The sequence below is a fragment of the Protopterus annectens genome, chromosome 6.part1 (genome assembly GCF_019279795.1).
Source record: "Protopterus annectens isolate FY-2018-M chromosome 6.part1, PAN1.0, whole genome shotgun sequence".
Classification (NCBI taxonomy): domain Eukaryota; kingdom Metazoa; phylum Chordata; order Ceratodontiformes; family Protopteridae; genus Protopterus; species Protopterus annectens.
The window spans coordinates 506,861,661-506,883,973 of NC_056738.1; the positions used below are offsets into that span (position 1 = coordinate 506,861,661).

Genomic DNA, 22,313 nt, shown 5'->3' on the forward strand with positions numbered 1-22,313 from the left:
GTAGTTTACAAAGGAAACTTGATGCTGCAAGTATTTTGCATTTTTCCAGTGTATTATTCCAGTGGCTGAGAACCTGTTAATGGTAATGGGTTCAGTTCTGTTTGTGTGCAGATAAATGTTATCTTTTTGAGGTGGTTGCAGACCTCTCAACTGTATCTGTTTTGGAGGCATGTTCCTATTGTCAGGCATGATTTACTCCTTCACAAGATGTACCTCTTTGTTGAGGGGCATTACTATTTTCAGGTGTAATTTAGAGCTTCACATAATTTTCTGCCCCCATCACCCAGACACAGACAATATTGAAGCTGTTTAGAACACAAGCATCTGGAATTCAAGTCCAAAGTACTAGTGGCACCAATAATTTAAAGAAAGAGGGACCCATTTGTTACATCTCCTTTTCTCAGAAACAAAAATAAATGACTATGTGAGGTAGATTTTTGCAATATCATGTGTTAAGTTATTCAGACTGTATACTGTGTCTTCTTTAATAAGACAATATTTTACTCACTCCCAATTTTTTAAACTTGTGTTTCTAAGTAGTATCCTACAGTCCTACTAGAAGTGGGTGGAGCTTTGTGTTATTAGGGGTTTAGATTTTGTACTAGTTGTGTATACAGAGTTTTGGCTAGCTTTATCTACTTTTGAAGAATATTTGTACTTATTTTCAATGTCTGTACATTAATACCCATCCATTTCAATTGCATTGTACCACTGTGTAGCTAGTGAAGTAACTCCATTTGTGGACTAGCTTTAGTAGTGTATAAATTAGGGGTTGCATCAAGTCCTGGTGTTAATAGTATTACATACTGTATATGACAGTCACGGATAGCACACTGAAATCATTTCTACTTTTGCAAATGTAGTGCAGCAAAGTCTCTGCATCCCTAATTGCTAATCAGCTTTGAAATAAGAAAACACTGCCATTTTTTTCAGGGAATTTTTGAAAATCATGATTATATAATTGCTTGTGCATTGGTTGCAGGAAGTGAGCCTGGAGGCTGCTTTGATGAGACCGAAACCTTAGAACTTCCAAGTATGTAATTTCTTCATGTACTCATGCAAGTCTTTTAAATGGGAAAATGAATTCCTGAAGTCTAAGTCCCCAATCCCAATTATCCAGATGTGTGGTTCCTGGAAATAATTTATATGATTTGTCTGCATTGCACAGATGTTTGAGCCATTGTTTTAAGCTTTCAAGGTGATTCTCCTTTCACCACAGTAATATGACCATGAATATTGTGTGTGTATGCATATACACGCACGTGCGCACACATACACACACACACACACATATATGTATGTGTGTGTTTATATATATATATATATATATATATATATATATATATATATATATATATATATAGATTCACTTTATAAGCTCGAAATTCTGAAATCTCGCATTACAGAATCTCGAGCCCATAAAGTAGAAAATCCAAATACCTGAAACCACACAATCACGAAGCCCTAAATCCGGAAACTGCAAAACCGAGAAATTCAAACTCCCAACACTTTCAAACACCATTACAACACACATGCACACAACTAAGCAAGCACACACACACTTACCCTTATTATATGCAGGGGGCAAGCCCCCCTGCACCCCCCACACCCCCCGTACTTAACTCCAAGGTCGTACTACATACATACACACACACACACACACAAAACACCATCACACAAACTACATTCCTCTCGCACACGCACACCACAGTAACAACACACACTAACACGCACTTCAGCCCCTACTCAACACCCTTAAACATAAACACTTACCTGAATCCACGAACACAGCGCAACACCAGAACCGCTAATTCAAAATCTCCCGCATTTGAGATTTTGAATTTCGTGCTTCTGGGGTTGTGATCTTCCAATCCTTTCACTTTATGAACTCAAGATTTCAGTATTTCAAGCTTATAAAGTGTTCCCATACACACACACACACACACACATATATATATATATATATATATATATATATATATATGTATGTATGTATGTATATATATATATATTTACATTTGTTGACTGGGAGTGTCCGACTTGACGTAGGTCCATTTTCAGCGGAGGCCCGGGGAGAATAGCTCCACAGTTAAAATATACAGACAGTAGTTACATTGGATTTACATAGCAATTAATTTGATTATCATAGCAATTAATTTCAAACATAGTTACAGATGAAGAACATAGTATATCAGTAGACAACTAGAATCTTTATCATCTGTGAAGTACATAACAGACATTAACAATTGTTACAATAAGAAGTTCCTGCTGTATAATTAGTAGGCTTATGAGCATCCCAGCTTGCTATAATCAATGTAGTTAGTGGGGTGGAAAGAAAGGTAGTAGGTGGATGGGGTGTGTGATATTAGTGTGGGAGTAGCTAGGGCATAGCCAGCATGTTTTTAGGTGCACTTTTAGTAAAGTTTTGAAATGGGTACATGATGGTACGGAGGTAATTGTGGGTGGGAAGGGAGTTCCATAATTTTGCTATGGCGCAAGAGAATAGTGCTTCACCAGCAGAGTTATTGGCTTTAGTGACCTGCAAGTGATTTTTGTTGCTGGATCTTAGTGGTCTGGTGGTGCGATAGGGTTGGAGTAGATTCTGGAGGGATGGGACATTTAGTGGATGGTTTTCTAGTTTGTGGGCGAGTGTGAGTTGATACCATTGAAGGAAGTGAGGGAATTCAAGCCAGCCCAATTCAGCAAGTGAGAGACAGTGGTGACTACGGTAGGATGTCCCTGTGGAAAATTTAGTGATTTTGTTGTAGCAAGTCTCTAGCTTGTTTAGAACGCATTGCCTTAGGTTGGTATATATTGGAGAGGCATAAAGTAGGGTGGAGATAAGGTGGGAATTTGCTACTGAAATCTTTGCTGCTTTGGTGAGAAGTTGCTTATTTCTGTATAATGCTCCTAGTTTTTTGTGGACTTTTTTTCTGGTCATGGATATGTGAATGTCAAATTTTAGTTTATTGTCTATTTCCACTCCTAGCAATTTGGTGTGTTCTGTTGGGTGTATAGTGGTGGTGTCTTTCGCTGTGATGTTAAAGTGAGAGTTGTTTTGTGTATGTTTGGTGGGTTGGAAGATGAGTAGTTTAGTTTTATTTGGGTTGAGTATTAATTGGGCATCGGATAACCAAGTTTCAACAGAGGAAAAAGCTTCCTGTGTGACTTTTTGCAGTTTGGGCAGGGATTGGGCTGAGCAGATGATGATTGTGTCATCTGCGTATTGTATGAGTGTGCCATGTTTGGTGGCAGAGGCTAGATTATTGGTGAAAATAGAGAAGAGTAGGGGACCAAGGATGGTTCTTTAAGGAACCCCTATAGAGACAGGTAGTTGGGGATATATGTCATTCTGCTGTACAACGGATTGTTGGCGGTCAGACAGATAACTCTGAAACCAGTTGGTGACTGATTGAGAGAAGGATAGGTTACTGAGGACAGAGATGAGTTGTTTGTGTGGGACCATGTCAAATGCTTTAGATAGGTCTAGAAAAGTAGCAGAGGAGAGATGGCCATTGTTTTTATGCTGAAGGACAGTGTTAGTAAAGGAGAGTAAGGCAGTGGTGGTGCTATGGTTTGGTCGGAAACCATGCTGACTATCGGAAAGGAGGTTGTTAGTAAGGAGGTAGTCTGAGACCTGAGAGTGAATGCATCTCTCTAGTATTTTCTGGAGTGGAGAGAGAATAGCTATGAGGCGGTAATTGGTTAGTTCTGTGGTGGGGCCGCCTTTATGGAGGGAAATTATATGTGATACTTTCCATAGTGTGGGAACGTAACTTTCTGACCGAGATCGGTTAATCAAGATGGATACTGGGTAGGCCAGAGCATCAGCTGTGATTTGCAGGTATTCACTTGGGAGGTTGTCTGCAGCTAATTTGGTGGGCTTAAGTTTAGTTAAGAATTTTTTTTTTTTTATGTTGGAGATAGGTACAGGAGAAAAAAAGAAGGCAGTGGGGAGATTACTAGTTGAAGGTGTGGGTTGGAGGGAAGGGGGGCTGTGTTGTTTAGCTAGTGATAGTATGGTTTGTGTGAAGTGTGGGTTGAATGAGGTAGGAATATTTTCGGAGGAGTGAGGGATGTTAGGAGGAGGGGTACTGACTTTACCTGGGAGGAGGATGGAGTTTATGGAGGGCCAGAATTGTTTGAGGTTGTGTTGGGAGAAGTCTCGGGCAGACTGGTAGTATTGGAATTTGTCCTGTTTTATTAGCTTTTTGAATCTATTGCATAGTTCTAGGAATTTCTGACTAGTTGTGGGGGTTTTGGTTTTGCGCCAATGCTCCCAGGCTTTATCCCTGTTTTTCATTTCTGACTTAGCAGTTTTCTGTAGCCATGGGGAGGGTTGTGCTTTGGTTCTGGAAAGTCTTATGGGGACGTGGTAATTAAGGATGCTCAGGAAGGTAGTATTAAAAAATTCAACTGCGTCATCAAGACTGAGGTACTTTAGAGGATGCCAGTTACATTCTTTGAGGGATAAGATGAATGTGAGTGGGTTAAAGTTTAGTTTTTTGCGTATTTGACGGTAGATGACAGGTTTAGCTTGGTATAGGTATTTTTTTTGAATTGGAATGTTGGGGAGTGATCACTGAGGCTATCTGATAAGCAGCCTATTAAATATGACTGGGGGCTCTTACTGACTAGTATCCAATCCAGGGTAGTGTGCTTGTTGTAGTTTTTATTTATCCTGGTTGGCGACTGGACTAGTTGGGTGAAGCCATGAAGGTTTACATGATGGGTTGGATGGTTGCCAGAATAGGATTGCCAGTCAGTATTGAAATCATCTAAAATTATAGTTTCTTGGGGGAGATGGTGGGTACACCAGCTGAGGAGGTTTTCTAGTGGAGGGATGTTTGGGCCAGGTGGGAAGTAGCATTCAGTTATGTTGACAGTTTTATATATATATATATATATATATATATATATATATGTGTGTGTGTGTGTGTGTGTAAGTGGGTGGGGGGCAAAGTCTATTACATACAAGTACCAGGAGAGTTTGCCCCTGCAAAAAAAAAAAACTTTTTAGTTGATGTCACATGCACTGTTGGTGAGTAAGTGCATTATTGGATGACTGAGTTCTCTGTTTGGCTGTTAGCAGTTTGAGGAGACCTTTCATAATGGACCCATTTGAAATACATCATGATATTACATCATTTTATGTGGAATGTAAAGCACTGGACCAAGACAAGTCAAAGCATTTAACATGACTGGGTGATGAAATCAGAGGAATGTGTTGGCTATAAAAGGAATAATGTAGCAACTCTCCCATGTCTGTCTTACAGAGATGTAACCGTTTGAAATGCGAGTCCAAACTACAGAGACTGGTTGAAAGAGCGGGCTTACATGTGCTAAGTCTGAGATGGCATTTCTATGAATATTCCCTTTATCTCTGAATTATGGTGATCCCTGAGTTGTTGGGGGGGGGGGGGTGCAAGAGCCCCCCCCACAAACATGGGGGTCTGCCAGGGTGGGCTTGCCCCACTGTAAAAAGTTGTTTAAAGGAGAACAGGAAGCTGAGATTCTCTCTGCTCCTGTGTTTTCGGTCTTTTTTACAGCATTTTGAGTGCTGAGATTCCAATAGGGAACCTATTATGAATTATCTTATAGGCACATTTCAACAGCAGAATTTTTGAAACATTAGCAGCGATAGCGTTGTTGCATCACAGCAAGAGGTTCTCCCATTCGATTCTCGGCTAGAGTGCTGGGAGTGCCTTCTGTGTGGAGTCTGCATGTCCTTCCCGCGGTTGGCTGGGCATTTGAAAGACATGTGTAAATGGGCGTTCCTTCATTGAATCTGGCACCTCGGCATTCGTGAAAATCTACTGCCAATCATTAGCGGACCGGAGTTCTGCTGTGGCGACCCCTAACCGGGATAAGCCGAAAGACAAACAACAACATTCTAAATAAAAAGTTAAGATGTAGTCCTGACAAAGAGTGACCCATGTTATTTGCTTGATTATCAATGAAGAGATGTAGGTAACTTGCTGCATTTTAATAGGTCAGTATGTAGTTTGAGTGTCTGTAGCCTTCTAGGTGTTCTGTTTTTTTATTTCAGCTGACTTGCAGGGGATGTTCCAAATATAAGGACTTAACAATTCTCATTTACTGCACTGCAGCATGTAGTGAAGGTTTCTGCGAAGGCACCATTTAGTACTTTTTTTTTTTTTTTTTGCTTTTTCTTGTCTCATTTGCATACTGTTGTAGCTTTTGTGTCCTGAACGTATTGGTCTGTTTTATCAGTACCTCCAGATGTCTAGTTACATATCACCAGTTCCCTTATCTTGCATTTATTTTTTTCTTGTCTGTCTGAAGTTCATGTCATTTCAAACACTGTTTGATTCAGGTTGATTTGCTCTTGTAATGAAAAGCTGTATCCCTTATAAAATCCTTATTGTTTTACATGTTTCTTTTTTATTTCATAGTGATACAACAAGGAAGGTGCACATATCTGGGGAAGGCGACCCTCTAGGAATCCACGTTGTACCCTTTTGCTCATCTTTTAGTGGAAGGTAAAGATAATCTTTAAATTTCTTGTCATAAAGTATTGAATATAGACACGTGATTGGAAGATGGCTTGAATTTTAATGTACTAGAATTTCTTATCACTCTTCAAAGTTGATGTTCCGTACATAACAAATTACCTTAGGAAAGAGGACTATTTTTAACAAGATTACCATCTGATTATTTCATTGGCTAAGGTTAGAGACATCTACCTCTGACATTTATGTATAGTTCTGAAGAAAATATATAACATAATATATTTCTAAGACATTTTACTATGTTTTGCAGTAAATGAGTGTACCCCTGTTATATGCATGCAAAATGTTTCTTACATAGTAATGCTATGGAAAGAAAACACTTGTGCTATAGTTCACATCTGCATGCAGGTGAAAAGTAGAATACCAAAACTATGGCACAGCAGTGATATGAGAAAAGAGAAGTTGTTTTAAGTGTAGTTCTTTAATGCAGCAGATGAAACGGCATCTAAATCAGGAAGTTGAGAGGAAATGACATACAGTGTCCCAGTTTACAAATGTACAGCAGTCAGCCAGAGAAGCTGCAGATTTTATTTTGAGGAAGGCTGATTTAGTTGGGATAACCAGTAAAAATAAATTGCTAGGACTTTTTTAGCATAATATCTGTGCATGTTCTCCGTGTTTCACTGTTGCAGTCATCACATTTGGGTTATCCCTGCCAGGGTAGCCCTCGGCCGGCAAGAATACCAGGAGTTTAGTATTTCTGTGTCGGTTTCTGTTGCTTCAGGACTGATGTCAGGTTGTCCGTAGTATAAAGTAAGGCAGCCGATGCCATTACATCAGTCTTTCTTGCCACGGAGCCGGAAGCAGAAGCAGTTCACATGAGTGCTGGTTGGCTGCTACCTGAGTTTCGTCTTCTGAATTGAAGCTGAAGTCTTCTAAAGCTAAGTACCCTGTTGGGGATCCTTTTTTCTAGCACTAACTGTTGTCAGAAAAACTTAATAATTGTCTCGCTTGTGGAAAGCAAATACCACACTGAGACTTTCATTCTTACTGCGTCACTTGCTTAGGCCCAGACCAAGACGTCCACCACTGTCGCTTTTGTGTTTTGTTCAACGCCAGAACTATACATTTTGGGCCCTTATTGTAGCTAGATATTTTTGCTTACAGTCCTCGAATTCCGATATGGCTTCGGTAAGCCATCCGACAGCAGATCTTCCAAAAAAACATAAAGACAAAGACAGAGATAAACCGCACAGGTCCAAACATAATGATGACGCTTCCATTAAGCTAGTAGTCAGTTCTCCGGTCCTCAGTGAGGCGTTTTTGCAGCATTTTTTATGTGGAATCGCAGGCTGCTACCGAGACCCTTTTGCCACAAAACTCTTCGACTAAGGATCCTGTGGTTGTCTCTTCCTTAGATGGGTCCGGAGCCACTGAGCAGGCACTGGCTTCCGAGGAAGTACTTTGCACTACCAATTCTCGACACAAACAGACGACTTCTTTCGCATCTACCATTCTTTCAAAAACTACCGAGTTTCTAAGGCCCAGGGTACGAACCACACCCAAGAAACCCGTCTGTCCAGTCTCAAGCACCCACTGCCTTGCCTCAGTCTCAAATGCTTAAAATGTCAGAAACCCTTATCATGCTGATCAGGGGAAGCCAAGCTACCCCTTCCAAAAGAAGAAGAGATTTGTCCCCAGTAGTTTTTGTCTGAACAGGAGTCTGATGACTCTGATGCATGTGAATATGAAGACATGCAACCCCTCTGCATCAGAATCCTCATAAGCAGAAAGGGACTCCATTCCTTCAGCCTCTCCCCCAAGGACTTTTCCTTTGGGGAAACCCTTCATACCTTAAGGGAGCATTTGCAATGGGAATGTCAGGACTACCCTCAGTCTAAAAAGAGACTCCGGGAATTCTTGGATCTTCCACAGCACAGACCCCTGGCCATTTCCCCAGTCCTGGATGTTGTGGAGGATGTTTTCTTGGAATCCAGTTTGACTCCTGACACCCTCCCTCCTGCACCCAGAAATCCAGACAGTTATTAGAGTCCCTGACTCTCAAAAAATTTCTTTTTAAAAATCCTACTGCTGACCCTGAGGTAATTTCTCAAGGGCTTAAAGGAATTAAAGCAACCTCTGCTAAGAATCCCACCCCCTCAGATAGGGATTCCCGAGCACTAGACAGATGGGGTAAAAAAGTATACACCTCTGCTACTCTTGCTATCAGAGCACTAAATTGCCAGTTCGATATGCTAAAATTTCAGCAACATACCCTGGAACTCCTCAAACAAAGTGTCTTCCTTTTCTGCTTGTGCAGACTCTAAAGAGTTACAAGAGTTAATACATTCTGCAAGTCAAGTAAGTAAACACCTTGCGCTGTGGGTTTGATGCCTTAGAAGTTTCCTGCAGAGCAGCAGTCTCCGGTTCTTTCCTTAGAAGACATGCATGGCTTAAGGAACAACAACCCTTGCCAGACCATGTGAAATCTAAATTGTTGGCTGCCCCCTTGCACAAAGACAACTTATTTGGCACCAAGGCAGAAGAGGTCTTGGGGCACCTGGCGCCCCATCCTCCATCTATCAATTCTAAGTACCTTCCTGGTGATACCAAAATTCAAAATGCTCATCCTCCAGCAGCTGCTACCCATGCTCTCTAAGGATGATTGGCTAGCCATCCTAGACCTAAAAGAGGCCTACCTTCACATTCGTATCAGGGAATCATGCATGAAATATCTGTGTTTTAGGGCAGGATCGCTGCACTTTCAGTTCTCTGCACTTCCCTTTGGCTTATCTACTGCTCCCAGAGTTTTCACAAAATGTCTGGCTCCGGACATTGCCTTTTGCAGACAAAGGAATATTCACATTTACCCATACTTAGACGACAGCCAGGAAAAGCTGCTCAAACACCTGGCCTTTATAAAATCCCTACTGACCTCCCTAGGGTACACAGTCAATGAAAAGAAATCCAAACAAGTACCCACCCAAAGGATTATATTCCTGGGAGCAAGCCTGGACACAGCATCCCAGATGGCATTCCTTACATCAGAGAAGCAAACTTACCTGACAGCCTACGTCTCTCAACTAGCCACCAGACCCCAGTTATCTGCAAGGAAAATCCCGCAAGCTCTGGAGTTCATGGTATCTTGCATTGTACTCATTCCATATGCCGGACTGCATATGTGGAAACTTCAATGGTACCTAAAAAGCCTTTGGTGTCAACACTCTCAAGACTTGGAAACTCTTATACCCATGATACCTTGCCTCAGAAAAGATTTTCTTTGGTGAGCAGTAGCTTGCTCCCACAACAAGGGACTACAATTCTCAACACCCAGACCCTAACCACAGACACATCAGACTATATGCACACCTGGACAGCAGGTGCATACAGGGCCAATGGAGCCTACAGCAAATCCATATGCACATCAACCAAAAAGAGATGATAGCTATCCAGCATGCCTTGACAGCTTTCAAGGCCTTTCACTGCTCAGGGGCGCTCCTGATCGAAACAGGCAACACCACTGTGATGTGGTACTTCAACAAGCAGAGAGGGACTCATTCCTACTCTCTATGCAGACTGGCCATGACCCTTTGGCACACAGCCTCTGCCATGCAACTCCACCTGTTAGCACAATTCCTGCCAGGTTCTTTAAACTCTCTGGCAGACCACTTGAGAAGAAATTTTCTAGACCCACATGAGTGGCAGCTAGACAAAAGAACCTTCACCCTAATAACTCAAAAATTAGGCACCCCAAAGGTTGACCTCTTTGCCTCCCACACCAACCATCAGCTTAGGAAGTTCTGCACCAGGGAGCATCATTGCATGGCTTGGAAAGTGGATGCCCTGTCCTTCCCCTGGGTCAATCTATTGGTCTATGCCTTTACTCCACTACCTCTCATCCCCAGGGTACTGCTCAAAATAAGGGAGGAAAAACCAAGGACAATTGTTATTGCTCCAGACTGGCCTCGCCAACACTGGTACCCACTGCTGCGCGGCCTGTCCCCACTGCCACCATGGCATCTCACTTAGACTCCAACCCTCTTGACCCAGAGGGAAGGAGAATTCATGCATCCCCAATTGCAGACCCTTAATTTGGCAGCTTGGCTTATTCCCTAACCACCGATCAATCTGCCAACCTCAGTAAACAGGTTCTAGATGTTATACGTGAGGCCAGACGTCCTAGCACTAGAAAGTCTTATGCTGACAAATGGAAAAGGTTATACACCTGGATTCAAGCTAAGGGAGCTGATATGGCACAGCCCTCCCTCCTTCTCATCCTGGATTACCTAGCTGACCTGCTACACAGTGGTCTTTCTTTTTTCTCTATTAAAATTCATGCCTCTGCTATCTCTGCTCATTTCCCCACTGAGCAGCCCCCTTTTCTCACACCCTCTGATCAAACAATTCCTAAGAGGGGCTAGCAACTTGAGGCCACCCAGAAGAGCACCAACCCCAGCTTGGGACCTTAACTTTGTATTGGAAAAGCTCACCCTGTCCTCCTTCGAACCAGCATCTTCAGCAGAGCTAAAATTTCTCTCCTGGAAGACTGCTTTCCTTCTGGCCATCACTTCAGCCAGAAGGATCTCCGAGCTACAAGCACTCATGGCTGTGGAGCCCTTCATCATCTTCAATGCTGACAGGGTTTCCCTCAGGACTAACCTAACCTTCATGCTCAAAGTGGTGTCCAGTGTGGCTCTCAACCAATCCATTCATTTGCCCACCTTTTTCTCTAACCCACAGAACAAGGGGGAAAGGATCCTGCACTTTCTAGATGTGCACAGACAGCTCAGATTCTATCTAGAGAGGACTAAATCCTTCAGAAATTCTGATCAATTGCTGGTTAGCTTTGCTGCAGGGGCAGAGTCAAAGCCATCTCCAAACAAACAATTTCCAAATAGATAGCACACTTCATCCATTTCTGTTACAAACAACATGGAAAGCCTCCCCCTAAGGGGGTCAGGACTCACTCCACCAGAGCAGCCTCCACTTCTGCACTTCTGCATCTTTCCTCAGAGGAGTCCCCACCAGGGACATCCTGGAGGCTGCCACCTCGACATCTGTTCACACTTTCGCTAAACACTACCACCTGCCTATCTTCTCCAAATCCAAGGCAGGGTTTGCCTCTGCAGTCTTGCAGGGCATCCTAGCCAGCCCCTAGTTTCCTTGACTGCCTCCACCCTTTTCCTCAGCTTTGGGAATCAACCCAAATGTGATGACTGCAACAGTGAAACACAAAGAACATAGTACAGTTTTGTACATTTACCATAAATGTAGATGTTCGAGTGTATTCACTGTTGCAGTTCTGGTTTCCTTCCCTCCATCCCCCTCTTCTTTCTTCTCTCTCCTTACAAGGGACTTTTTCGCATTTACTTTCTACTGGTGGGGTTCTTCCACCAGAACCTGCCTCCCACTTGGGGGTTCCTGACAGTTAGGGCAAGAAAAACTGATGTAATGCTGTTGGTTGCCTTACTTTATACTACTGACGACCTGACGTAAGTTCTGAAGCAACAGCAACCAACGCAGAAATACTAAGCCTGTAGTTTCTGCATCTACACTGCATTGCACCTTTTCTTTTCATTCATTATTAAGGTACATCATCAGTACACCCACGTTATTTCTTTTTCACCAAGCCTACATTTATCAGATCAATAAAATATTCTTACTGCTGCCATCTACTTTTGTGTGGGTACAGTTTAATACTGCACCTTTCATTGCTGTTTAGCATTAACGTATTTTTCCACACATTTGAAAAATAGATGGTGTGTGATTGTATCAGAAAACTTCTGTCACAGAATACATTATATGGTGTAGGTCATCTTCTTCTTAGGGACTGATAGGACATCAGTACCTCTTTATCTCATTATTCATTTGGTTTCACTATATAGTCAACATGCTTTCAGTATTACCTTTTGCCATCTCATATTGCATCTGAGAAACTATTTTGCTGAGGGTCAGCAGCACAGTGTTAGGAACAGCTAAGTGAAACTATCTTTCTAAATAATTAGTTACTGGAGAAATCTTTAAATGAAGAACTCAACACTTTACTCAGTCTTCATTAGGCCAGTCATTGAATATAATGCCCTTTTGGCATGTATCTGATCAGACACATGCAACAACTGGAACGCCCACAAAGATACCTTACTAAAAGGATACAAGTCCTAAACAATATGTCCTACATGGACTGACTAAAAGCCCTGTCACTGCACTCTGTATCATACAGACTGTTGAGAGGTGACTTGTGTCCGGCATACAAGGCATCCTCCAACCCATTACTGATGGATTTACCGTATACCAGCAAGTCAAATGGCATCAGAAATGCTCAGTATAAGAATCTAAACCTCTTCTGCAACCTCAGCAGAACAGTTTGAAGGGACAGGTATGTTTCGCAGGGGATACCGCTGCTATGGAACAGACTCCCAGTCCACATAAATAAAGTTCATATTCATTCATAACTTGAATCTTTGGATACGAAACAGAAAATTTATCCCAAAACTGCTCCCTGTACTACTGATGGACAGATGCATCTTCTAAATGCTTTATCCCATGCATGCTTCTTTTCAAATTATCTATGGTATGAACCCCGTTGATGTTCTTTGTGTTTCACTGTTGCAGTCATCACACTTGGGTTATCTGCCTGCAGGTAGCCCTCAGTTGGCCCGAATACCAGAGTCTTGGGATTTCTGCATTGGATGCTGTCGCCTCTTCCATGACGTCAGGTCGTCAGGGGTATAAAATAGGCAGCCGATGCCATTACATCAGTCTTTCTTGCCGAGAAGGAGTTTGCAAGTGCCAGTCAGCCGCTACCTGAAAGTTTTGTTTTTTGAGTTTCAAACCTGAAGTCTTTTAAAGCTAAGTACACCATTGGGGATCCTTTTTTCTTGCTCTAACCAATGTCAGAAAAAGTTAACTGTCTTGCCTGTGGAAAGCAAATATCTCTCAGAGATTTTCATTCTTACTGCGTCACCTGTTTAGGCCCAGACCACGACGTTCCTCGCTGTCGGTTTTATGCCTTGTTTAATGCCCGAAATATTCATCACCGGGCGATCTTTGTCGCTACATTCTTTTGTTCTTGTTCTCCATATTCCAAAATGGCTTCGATAAGCCATCCGACTACCGATCTTCTGAAAAAACGTAAAGATAAAGACAGAGACAGCGTAGGTCCAAAACTGCCAACAATGCTTCCGTTAAGCTAGTCGCCAGTTCGCCGGTACTCAGTGAGGCGCCTTTGCAGCCCCTGATGCCCGAGGCAGATTCGCAGGCTTCTGCTGAGACCCATTCGGAGTCCAGTATACTGCGAGATGCTTCTTCGACTATGGAACCTGTGGATGTCTCTATCTTGGATGGGTCCGGAGCCGATGTGCAGGCACCGGCTTCTGAGGGTGTATTCCGACCTACCGATGTTAGAATTAAACCGACAACTTTGGTTTACCTAAAACTACCGAGTTTCTCAGGCCCAGAGTATGCACTACACCTAGAAAACTGATGACCAAAGCGCATGCCAGAATAAACAAATGCTTAGAATGGCTGAAGACCTTATTACCCTAATTAGGGGAAACCAGCCTTCCCCTGCTAAGAGACAAAGAATTGAGTTTCTTTCTGATTCTACAGACCAGGAGTCCGATGACTCTGACCCTTCTGATTACCAGGACAAACCCTTATCAACCTATGAGGATTCGGATTCAGATGCAGAGGAATCCATTCCCTCTGCCTCCCCTCCAGAGGATTTTTCTTTTGATGAAACCTTGCATACTTTGAGAGAGCATTTCCGCTGGGAATGCCAGGACTAACTCTGAGAATTTTTAGAGTTGCATCAGCACTGGCCTCTAGCTGTACCCCCTGTCCTGGATGTTGTAGATGATGTCTTCTTGGAATCCAGTCTTATTCCAGACACCTTACCACCGGCCCCTAGAAAACCTGACAGGTACTACAGAGTACCTGATTCTCACAAATTTCTCTTTAAGAATCCTATTGTGGATCCAGAGACCATTTCCCAGGGACCTAAAGGTATTAAGGCTACTACAGCCAAAAACCCTACCCCTTCATACAGGGATTTTAGAGCTTTAGACAAATGGGGTAAGAGGGTATATACCTCTGCAACTCTTGCCATCAGGGCATTGAATTGCCAGTTTCACATGTTGAAGTGCCAGCAACATATTATGGAACTTGTTAAACAAAAAAATGGTGTTACTTCCTAATTGTGCAGAAATTAAAGATTTACAAGAGTTAATGCATTCTGCAAACCAAGTTAGTAAGCATACTTTGCAGTGTGGCTTTGATGCCGTAGAAGCATCTTGCAGGGCTGCAGTCACTAGGTCTGTACTGAGAAGGCATGCTTGGCTGAAGGAACAAACCTTGCCAGGTCATGTCAAATCAAAATTACTAGACTCTCCTTTAAAGAAGAACTTTTTGTTTGGCACCAAAGCAGAAGAGGTTCTTAAAAAGATGGAAGAAAAAGCTAAATCTATGCGAACTGTTAAAGAATTCTTACAAGTGCAGCCACCTAGATTCAGTAAGCATTGGCTTTCTAAAATCTGGTCCTTTCCAGCCCCTTCCAGGCCTTTTCAGACCAAACCCAGGGGAAACAAACCACCCAGACTACAGTCTCAGGGTATGCAGAGATCTAAACAATGGAGTGCCCCCACCTCAAAAACAGGCAGTGGTAAGCCACTCCCTTATGGAAAAAGTTCACAATGACTTTTCAGTTATCCTTCCCAGTCCTATCCAATTACTTGCATCCCTAGGAGGAAAACTTGCCCTTCATGCAAAAAACTGGATGTCCAGTACTCAGGACTGATGGGTCCTAAACATTGTAACCCAGGGGTACAGATTCTACTTCCAGTCACTACCAACCCCAAGTGGGTTTGCAAACCTTCCTCCAAACCAGTGGGTAGAGGCTCAAAAGCAAGTACTTTCCCTGCTCAATATCAGGGCTATTCAACCTGTTCCAGTAGAACAAAGGGGACAGGGTTTCTACTCCAGACTGTTCCTGGTGCCCAGAAAAGAGGGCTGTTGGCGCCCAATCCTAGATCTGTCAATTCTCAACACTTTTCTGGTGGTCCCAAAATTCGAAATGCTTACCCTGCAACAGCTTCTCCCTATGCTAGCCAAGGGTGCCTGGTTAATCACCCTAGACTTAAAAGAAACGTATCTGCACATCCCCATAAGGGAGTCTTGCAGGAAATATCTACACTTCAGGGCAGACTCTATGCACTGTCAATTCTCTGCACTTCCCTTTGGCTTATCTACTGCACCCTGAGTATTCACAAAGTGCCTGGCTCCAGCCATTGCATACTGCAGGCAGAGAAATATCCAAATTTACCCGTACTTGGACGACTGCCTGATTCAGGCGGACAGTCAGGAATTGCTACTAAAGCACCTGCCATTTGTAAAAAGACTCCTAACTTCACTGAGTACACCATCAACGAAAAGAAATCACAACTGATGCCCAGTCCAAAAATTGTATTCTGGGAGAAAGCTTGAACACAACTTCCTAGATGGCATTTCTCACTCCAGAAAAACAAGTCTGTTTGACCAACTACTTCAAACAAATGGCCAGCAAAATCCAGCTATCTGGGTCATAGGTAGGTTCATGGGTAGGTACTAGGCTATCGGCCCAAGGGCCTACATAAGCCTAGCCAACAAGGTTCCCTGGCTTACGCCACCCAAAAAAGTTATTTTCCTGTGCCACTGTCGAGCAGAGACACAGAAGTGATCCCCGGGGTGTATTTCCTATTTCCCATCCACTCATCAAGATTTTTCTTGAAGAGTGCTAATGAAGAACTTTGCTTGACGTAGACGGGGGTAGCCTGTTCCAGAGTATGGGAAGTCTCTGGGATAGGAATCTATCCCTCCAGCATGTCCTGTTTATTGTGGTGACAAGGTTTAGGTCCCTAGAGCTTGTAGCTCGGAGGGATTGGGATTTCTTCAGGTGTAGCACGTCCAACAGCTCTGGGTTTGACAATAGCTTTATATGTTAGGCAGAGATCACCTCGGAGTAGGTGATATGCTACGGAGTAAAGCTGGAGTTTTTTGAGGCGGTCAGTGTAGGGCATTTGTTTGAGTCCAGTAATCTTCTTTGTGAGGTACTTCTGTGGCCTTTCCAGCTGCTGCAGATGTTTTGTGAGGTACATTCCAAAATGGGCGTTGTACTCTATAATGGGTCTAATGAGTGTCAAGTAGAGGGGAACAATGGCCTCTTTTTTCCTGGATGAGAACCCTTTTATGATGAGGTGTGCCATGTCCTGGGACCTCTCTAAACTAGGTATAGATCCCTACATTACAAGATGGGTTGCCAACTGGCTCACTGACAGAACCCACACTGTAAAACTTGCAGATCAGGAAAATACTGCAAGTCCTAGGGTTCATGGCCTCATGCATTCTGCTAATTCCATATGCAAGACTGCATTTGAGGAAACTTCAGTGGTACTTAAAAAGTCTTTGGTGCCAACATTCTCAGGACCTGGAAACAGTCATTCCTATCATACCTTGTCTAAGGGCAGAATTCCTTTGGTGGGCAGAAGCATGCAACCACAACAAGGGACTGGCTTTCACTCAACCACTCACCATCCAAACCCTGACAACAGACTCGTCAGGCTATGCATGGGGGGCTCAAATGGCAGGCAAATGCATTCAGGGCATGTGGAGCCCAGTGCAAATTCTCCTGCACGTCAATCAAAAAGAGAGGCTAGCTGTACAGAATGCTCTGACAGCCTTCAAATACCTAATCCTTCCAGGACAGCTTCTGATAAAAACAGACAACACCACAGTTATCTGGTACATAAACAAGCGGAGGGAGCCCATTCTTACCCACTGTGCAGGTTAGCCATGACCCTGTGGAACACAGCCTTGAGCAACCAAGTGCATCTACAAGCTCAATTCCTGCCAGGCAAACAAAATCCACTGGCAGATGACTTAAGCAGAAATCTCCTAGACCCACACGAGTGGAAATTTGAGTCCAACATCTTCAACCTTCTAATCCAGCGGTGGGCAACACCAGATGTGGACCTCCTTGCCTCCCTCGAGAACCACCAGTTGAGCAAATTCTGTACCAGGAACCCTCACAGCAGGGCATGGAAGGTGGATGCCCTATTCTTCAAATGGGAAGACCTCTCAATTTATGCCTTTCGCACTCTGCTCCTCCTCTCAAAAGTACTACTCAAGATCAAACAGGACAGGCCAAGGGCAAATCTTATTACCCCGGACTGACCACGCCAACACTGGTATCCAGTCTTATGCAGTCTGACAACAGTGCCACCCTGGCACCTTCACCAGACACCTTCCCTGCTGTCTCAGCAGGAGGGACAGATTTTGCATCCACAGTTGCAAACCCTAAACCTTGCAGCCTATCTTATCCTCTGAATACACCACCAGTAACCCTCAGCAAACAGGTGCTGGACGTCATTCTTGAGGCCAGAAGGCCTACTACTAGGAAATTCTATGCTGAAAAGTGGAAAAGATATTGTTCTTGGAATCAGTCTCAAGGAGTGGACACAGCAGTGCCCGCCTTACCTCAAATCCTGGATTACCTAGCAGAGCTACTCCACAGAGACCTATCTTTCTCCTCCATTAAGATTCATGCCTCTGACATCTCAGCTCATTATAATACTGAGCCACCTCTATTTTCTCACCCTCTCATCAAACAGTTCCTGAGAGGGGCTAACAACTTAAGTCCCCCTAGGAGAGCACCCACCCCTGCCTGGGACCTTAACTTTGTACTGGAAAAGCACACGCTTCCCCCTTTTGAACCTGCTGCTTCAGCAGAGTTAAAATTCTTCTCTTGGAAAACAGCCTTGCTTTTAGCCATAACTTCAGCAAGAAGAGTGTCTGAGTTACAGGTACTAATGGCTGTGGAACCCTTCATTATTTTCCATGCTGACAGGGTTTCCCTCCGGACTAACCTGTCCTTTATGCCTAAGGTGGTGTCCAGTGTGGCTTTAAACAAATCCATCCATTTACCAACCTTCTTCCCTAATCCTCAGAATAATGGGGAAAGGTCCTGCACTCCTTGGATGTGCACAGACTACTCAGAACTAAACCTTTCAGAAAACCTGACCAGCTGCTAGTCAGCTTTGCCACAGTTGCAGAGGGCAAGGCCATTTCAAAGCAAACTATTTCCAAATGGATAGCACACTGCATCCATTTCTGCTACAAGCACTATGGAAAACCTACCCCACAGGATCCGAACACATTTCATTAGGGCTACTTCCACCTCTACAGCATTTCTCGGGGGAAGTCCCTACCATCCTGGAAGCTGCAACCTGAAGTTCTGTACACACCTTCACCAAGCAATTACCACTTACCTATTTTTTCTAAATCCAGAGCTGGATTTGCTACAGCAGTCTTACAAGGTCTGCTAGCCAGCCCTAACACTTCTTGACTGTCTCCACCCTTCCTCAGCTTTGGGAATCAACCCAAGTGTGATGACTGCAACAGTGAAACATGAAGAACGTAGTACAGTTGTGTACACTTACCATAAATGTAGATGTTCGAGTGTATTCACTGTTGCAGTCCTGGTTTTCTCTATCCTTCTACCTATCCTCTCTTTGGCCATGTTTAGTGGCAGTGGTATTTACTTTTTACTGGTGTTGGTCCACACCATGTACTAGCTTCCTATTTGGGGGGCTTCTAACATTTGAGGCAAGAAAAACTGATGTAATGGCATTAGCTGCCTGTTTTATACCCCTGATGACCTGACGTCATGGAAGAGGCAACATCATCCGATGCAAAAATCCCAAGACTCTGGTATTTTGGCCGACTGAGGGCTACCTGTAGGCAGATAACCCAAGTGTGATGACTGCAACAGTGATACACTATCTCAATACAATATCCCGGCCTAAACAGTGTTTACTATACTCTGAGTGGGTAACCATTTGAAATGTAAGAACCCCCTAGAGAGAGAGTTCTAAAACATGGAGACTGAATGGCCAAAAAAGGGACTTGCATATACTAAGTCAGAGATGGCCATTTCTCAGAATATTCACTTTTCTCTGTGGTATGGTGATCTTAGAGTCAGTATATATAAGTTCAGGGGTACAGGCTGACTTGCCTCTTGCACAAAATAAGTTTAATGGTGACGAACAATGTTCAAGTTTCTTTTTCTTTCCATGTGTCAGCACTTGGCATTTTGTGTGCAGGCATTTCAGTAGGGAACCACTCTGAGTGTGTATTAATGCCATTAATGCCTCTGCTGTATTTTTCTGCTAATGCCTTCTGCACTGATCTTTTCCTCCTATTTTTTTTCTATCTGCACTGGTTATTGTTACTGTTGATGATTAATAGACTCTGTAAGTATATCTGTAGCAGCTTTCCTCCAGGGACTCCACTGAAAAGGGATGATTTTACCTAAAAAAAGAATGTCCTAGTACAAAAAAGAACAAAACAATTAAAACAGTCTCAGACATGTAACCTCAACAAATCTAAGTGCCTTTCAAACCAAAGGGGAGAGAGGTCCCTCAGACAAACCATTTAGTGTGAACTGCAAGAAAAGATCCATCAAAGCTAGTGTCTTCGTTGTATCCATATGCAGTAACTTGGGAGACGATGACTAAATTGGTAAAGCTAGGCAATTTGGAGCTAAAACTAGTTAAATAATCAGAACACAGGTAGCAACAATATAAAAACGCACACACACACACACACACACACACACATATAGTAAGTATACCACAAAAACTGTAGAAACTTCAAGTAAATGCTCAACCAATCAGAGACGTCTTGTTAAACACTCATACTCAGTTAGCAAAAGTAGCACAAAAACTGCAGGAATTTCAAGTAGATAACCAATTGAATTGGGGCTACAACTGAATAGGCTACCAGTGAGTCATCTGGCAGTACTGTCAAAGAAATACAGCACAGGAACAAAAACAATAACAGTAATTGAAGCACTCTGAAAGTTCTATGGCTAGCTGAACAAATTCAGCAACAGATTCAGCAAAAGTAACAGCAGTACCATTCAGCAACAGCAGTAACAAATGTACACTAAAAATGTAAGTACTTTTATGTAAGAAGGGAATAGATAATTATGGCTATAGTACAGATTCAGCAAAAGTAACAGAATAAATTCAACAAATTTTCAGCAACAAAATTACAAGCAAATAAAAACCTTCAGACAGAAAATATGGAGGGGCACACAACTTGCTGTTGAAAGGAATGTAATAAAAGAACCATATTTTCCAGATTGACAAGAGATCATGAGAGTATATTATGTGGAATTATTTGTTTTAAGTAGATGCACTCATTTATTAATGTTTACTACTGCTCCTCTGATGCTGTGCATAGTGCAGCATGAGTCGTCATCATCAACAACCCCATTTTTCTACTTGGGATCATGGTGTCATGTCAGCTATTGCCATCTCTCTTAGTTCAGTGCTAGCCTCCAACCTTCGATTGTCATGCCTGACTGTTGACAGTCTTCGCTCACACAATCCATCCATCTCTTTGCGGGACATCCTCTGTTCCTCTTGCCTTCTTCCTGTCTTTCTTAAATCATCTTTACCAGATTGGCATCTGGTTTTCTGAAGATGTGCTCGAACCACCATAATCTGTTCTTTGACCTTCGCTGCAATTGGAACTACTTGGGCTTCTGCTCTGATGTCCTTTTTTGCATCTTTCCCACAAACATCTCAATGACTTCTAGCTTCCTCAACTGCTGTGTCTTTATTGTTGAAACCACTTTACAAAAATGCAAAAAGGTACCACCAAAGACCAAGAACTGAAACCTCCCAGCACCCGATGTCAGCAAAATTATTTAATTCAACAATAGATGTAGCAAATAGCAGCAAAACAATCTCTCTTAGCACCTCGGCTAAAACAGCCTTTACTGTGCTGGGAGGTTTCAGTTCCTGGTCTTTGGTGGTACTTTTTTGATGTGCCTTTATTGTCCAGGTATCTGCACCACACATTTGTATTGGTTGCCAGTTGTTTTGTAAGACTGACTTTTCACCTTCTTTGTAATTTTTCTGTCATCCACTGCCCCCGACACACTGTGACAGTTGGCTGCAGCCCCTCTGATTTTAGCTTTAACTCCCTCATTCAGACTTCTTTTCTTAACTACCCCTCACAGATACTTGAAGCTGATAACCTGTTTGACTATTTTCTCTTCTATCTCAGTTCACAGCTTCTTCTGATTATCTTCATTTGATACCATTACAACTTGCCTTTTCTGAATTCAGTTTCATCCTGTGTGCCTTCAGTTTTGCATTCCATTCCCTCCCCATCATCTGAAGTGCTTGTTCAGACCCTACAGATAATGACACATCATCTGCATACAGCAGCTTTGTTGATTTGTTCTACTGATCTGCTTGCTAATGTAGTTTATCACTAGTGTGAACAGCAGTGGTCTCAGAGCTGAACAGGTATTTCAGCTGGAAATCCCTCTTTGAGTCCAAACACTGTTCATATTTGTGTTATTGGGTCCTTGTAAATAGGCTGCACTAATTCTACCAGTGTTTCTGGGACTTCAGTCGCAGGAATGCCCAAATCAGCTTTCTTGGAATCTTGTCATATGCTTTCTCCAAGTCTCTGAATTAGCAGTTGAACTCTTTCCTCATCTCTAGCATCTTTTCAATTATCTGTCTCACTGCAAACATTGGGTCGGTCATGCTGCATCCTGATCTGAATCCGAGCTGCTCATCTCTCATCTTACTTTTTACTACCTTGCACATTTATTTATCAATTACCCTCTACAGAACTTCCATGCAGTGTGACATGAGTTTGATACCTATATTCTGCTGGCCACAGTTGTGAAAGTCCCCTTTGTTCTTGTACACTGGCACTAGCATGCTTGCTCCTCAGTCAGCTGGTATCCTAGGAGTATGAATATAAATGCTATGAATACCCACT

General features: G+C 42.9%; 1 protein-coding gene across 1 annotated transcript in view; it reads left to right on the forward strand.

Annotated features, from left to right (window-relative positions):
* Window positions 1-22,313, forward strand: part of PARD3B (par-3 family cell polarity regulator beta) — a 5,075,916-nt gene that overhangs the window by 2,143,827 nt on the left and 2,909,776 nt on the right. Inside the window, exon 6 of the mRNA XM_044075955.1 lies at window positions 6,417-6,503. Within this exon, the coding sequence (XP_043931890.1) occupies window positions 6,417-6,503 (87 nt within the window). The remainder of the gene's footprint in view (window positions 1-6,416; window positions 6,504-22,313) is intronic.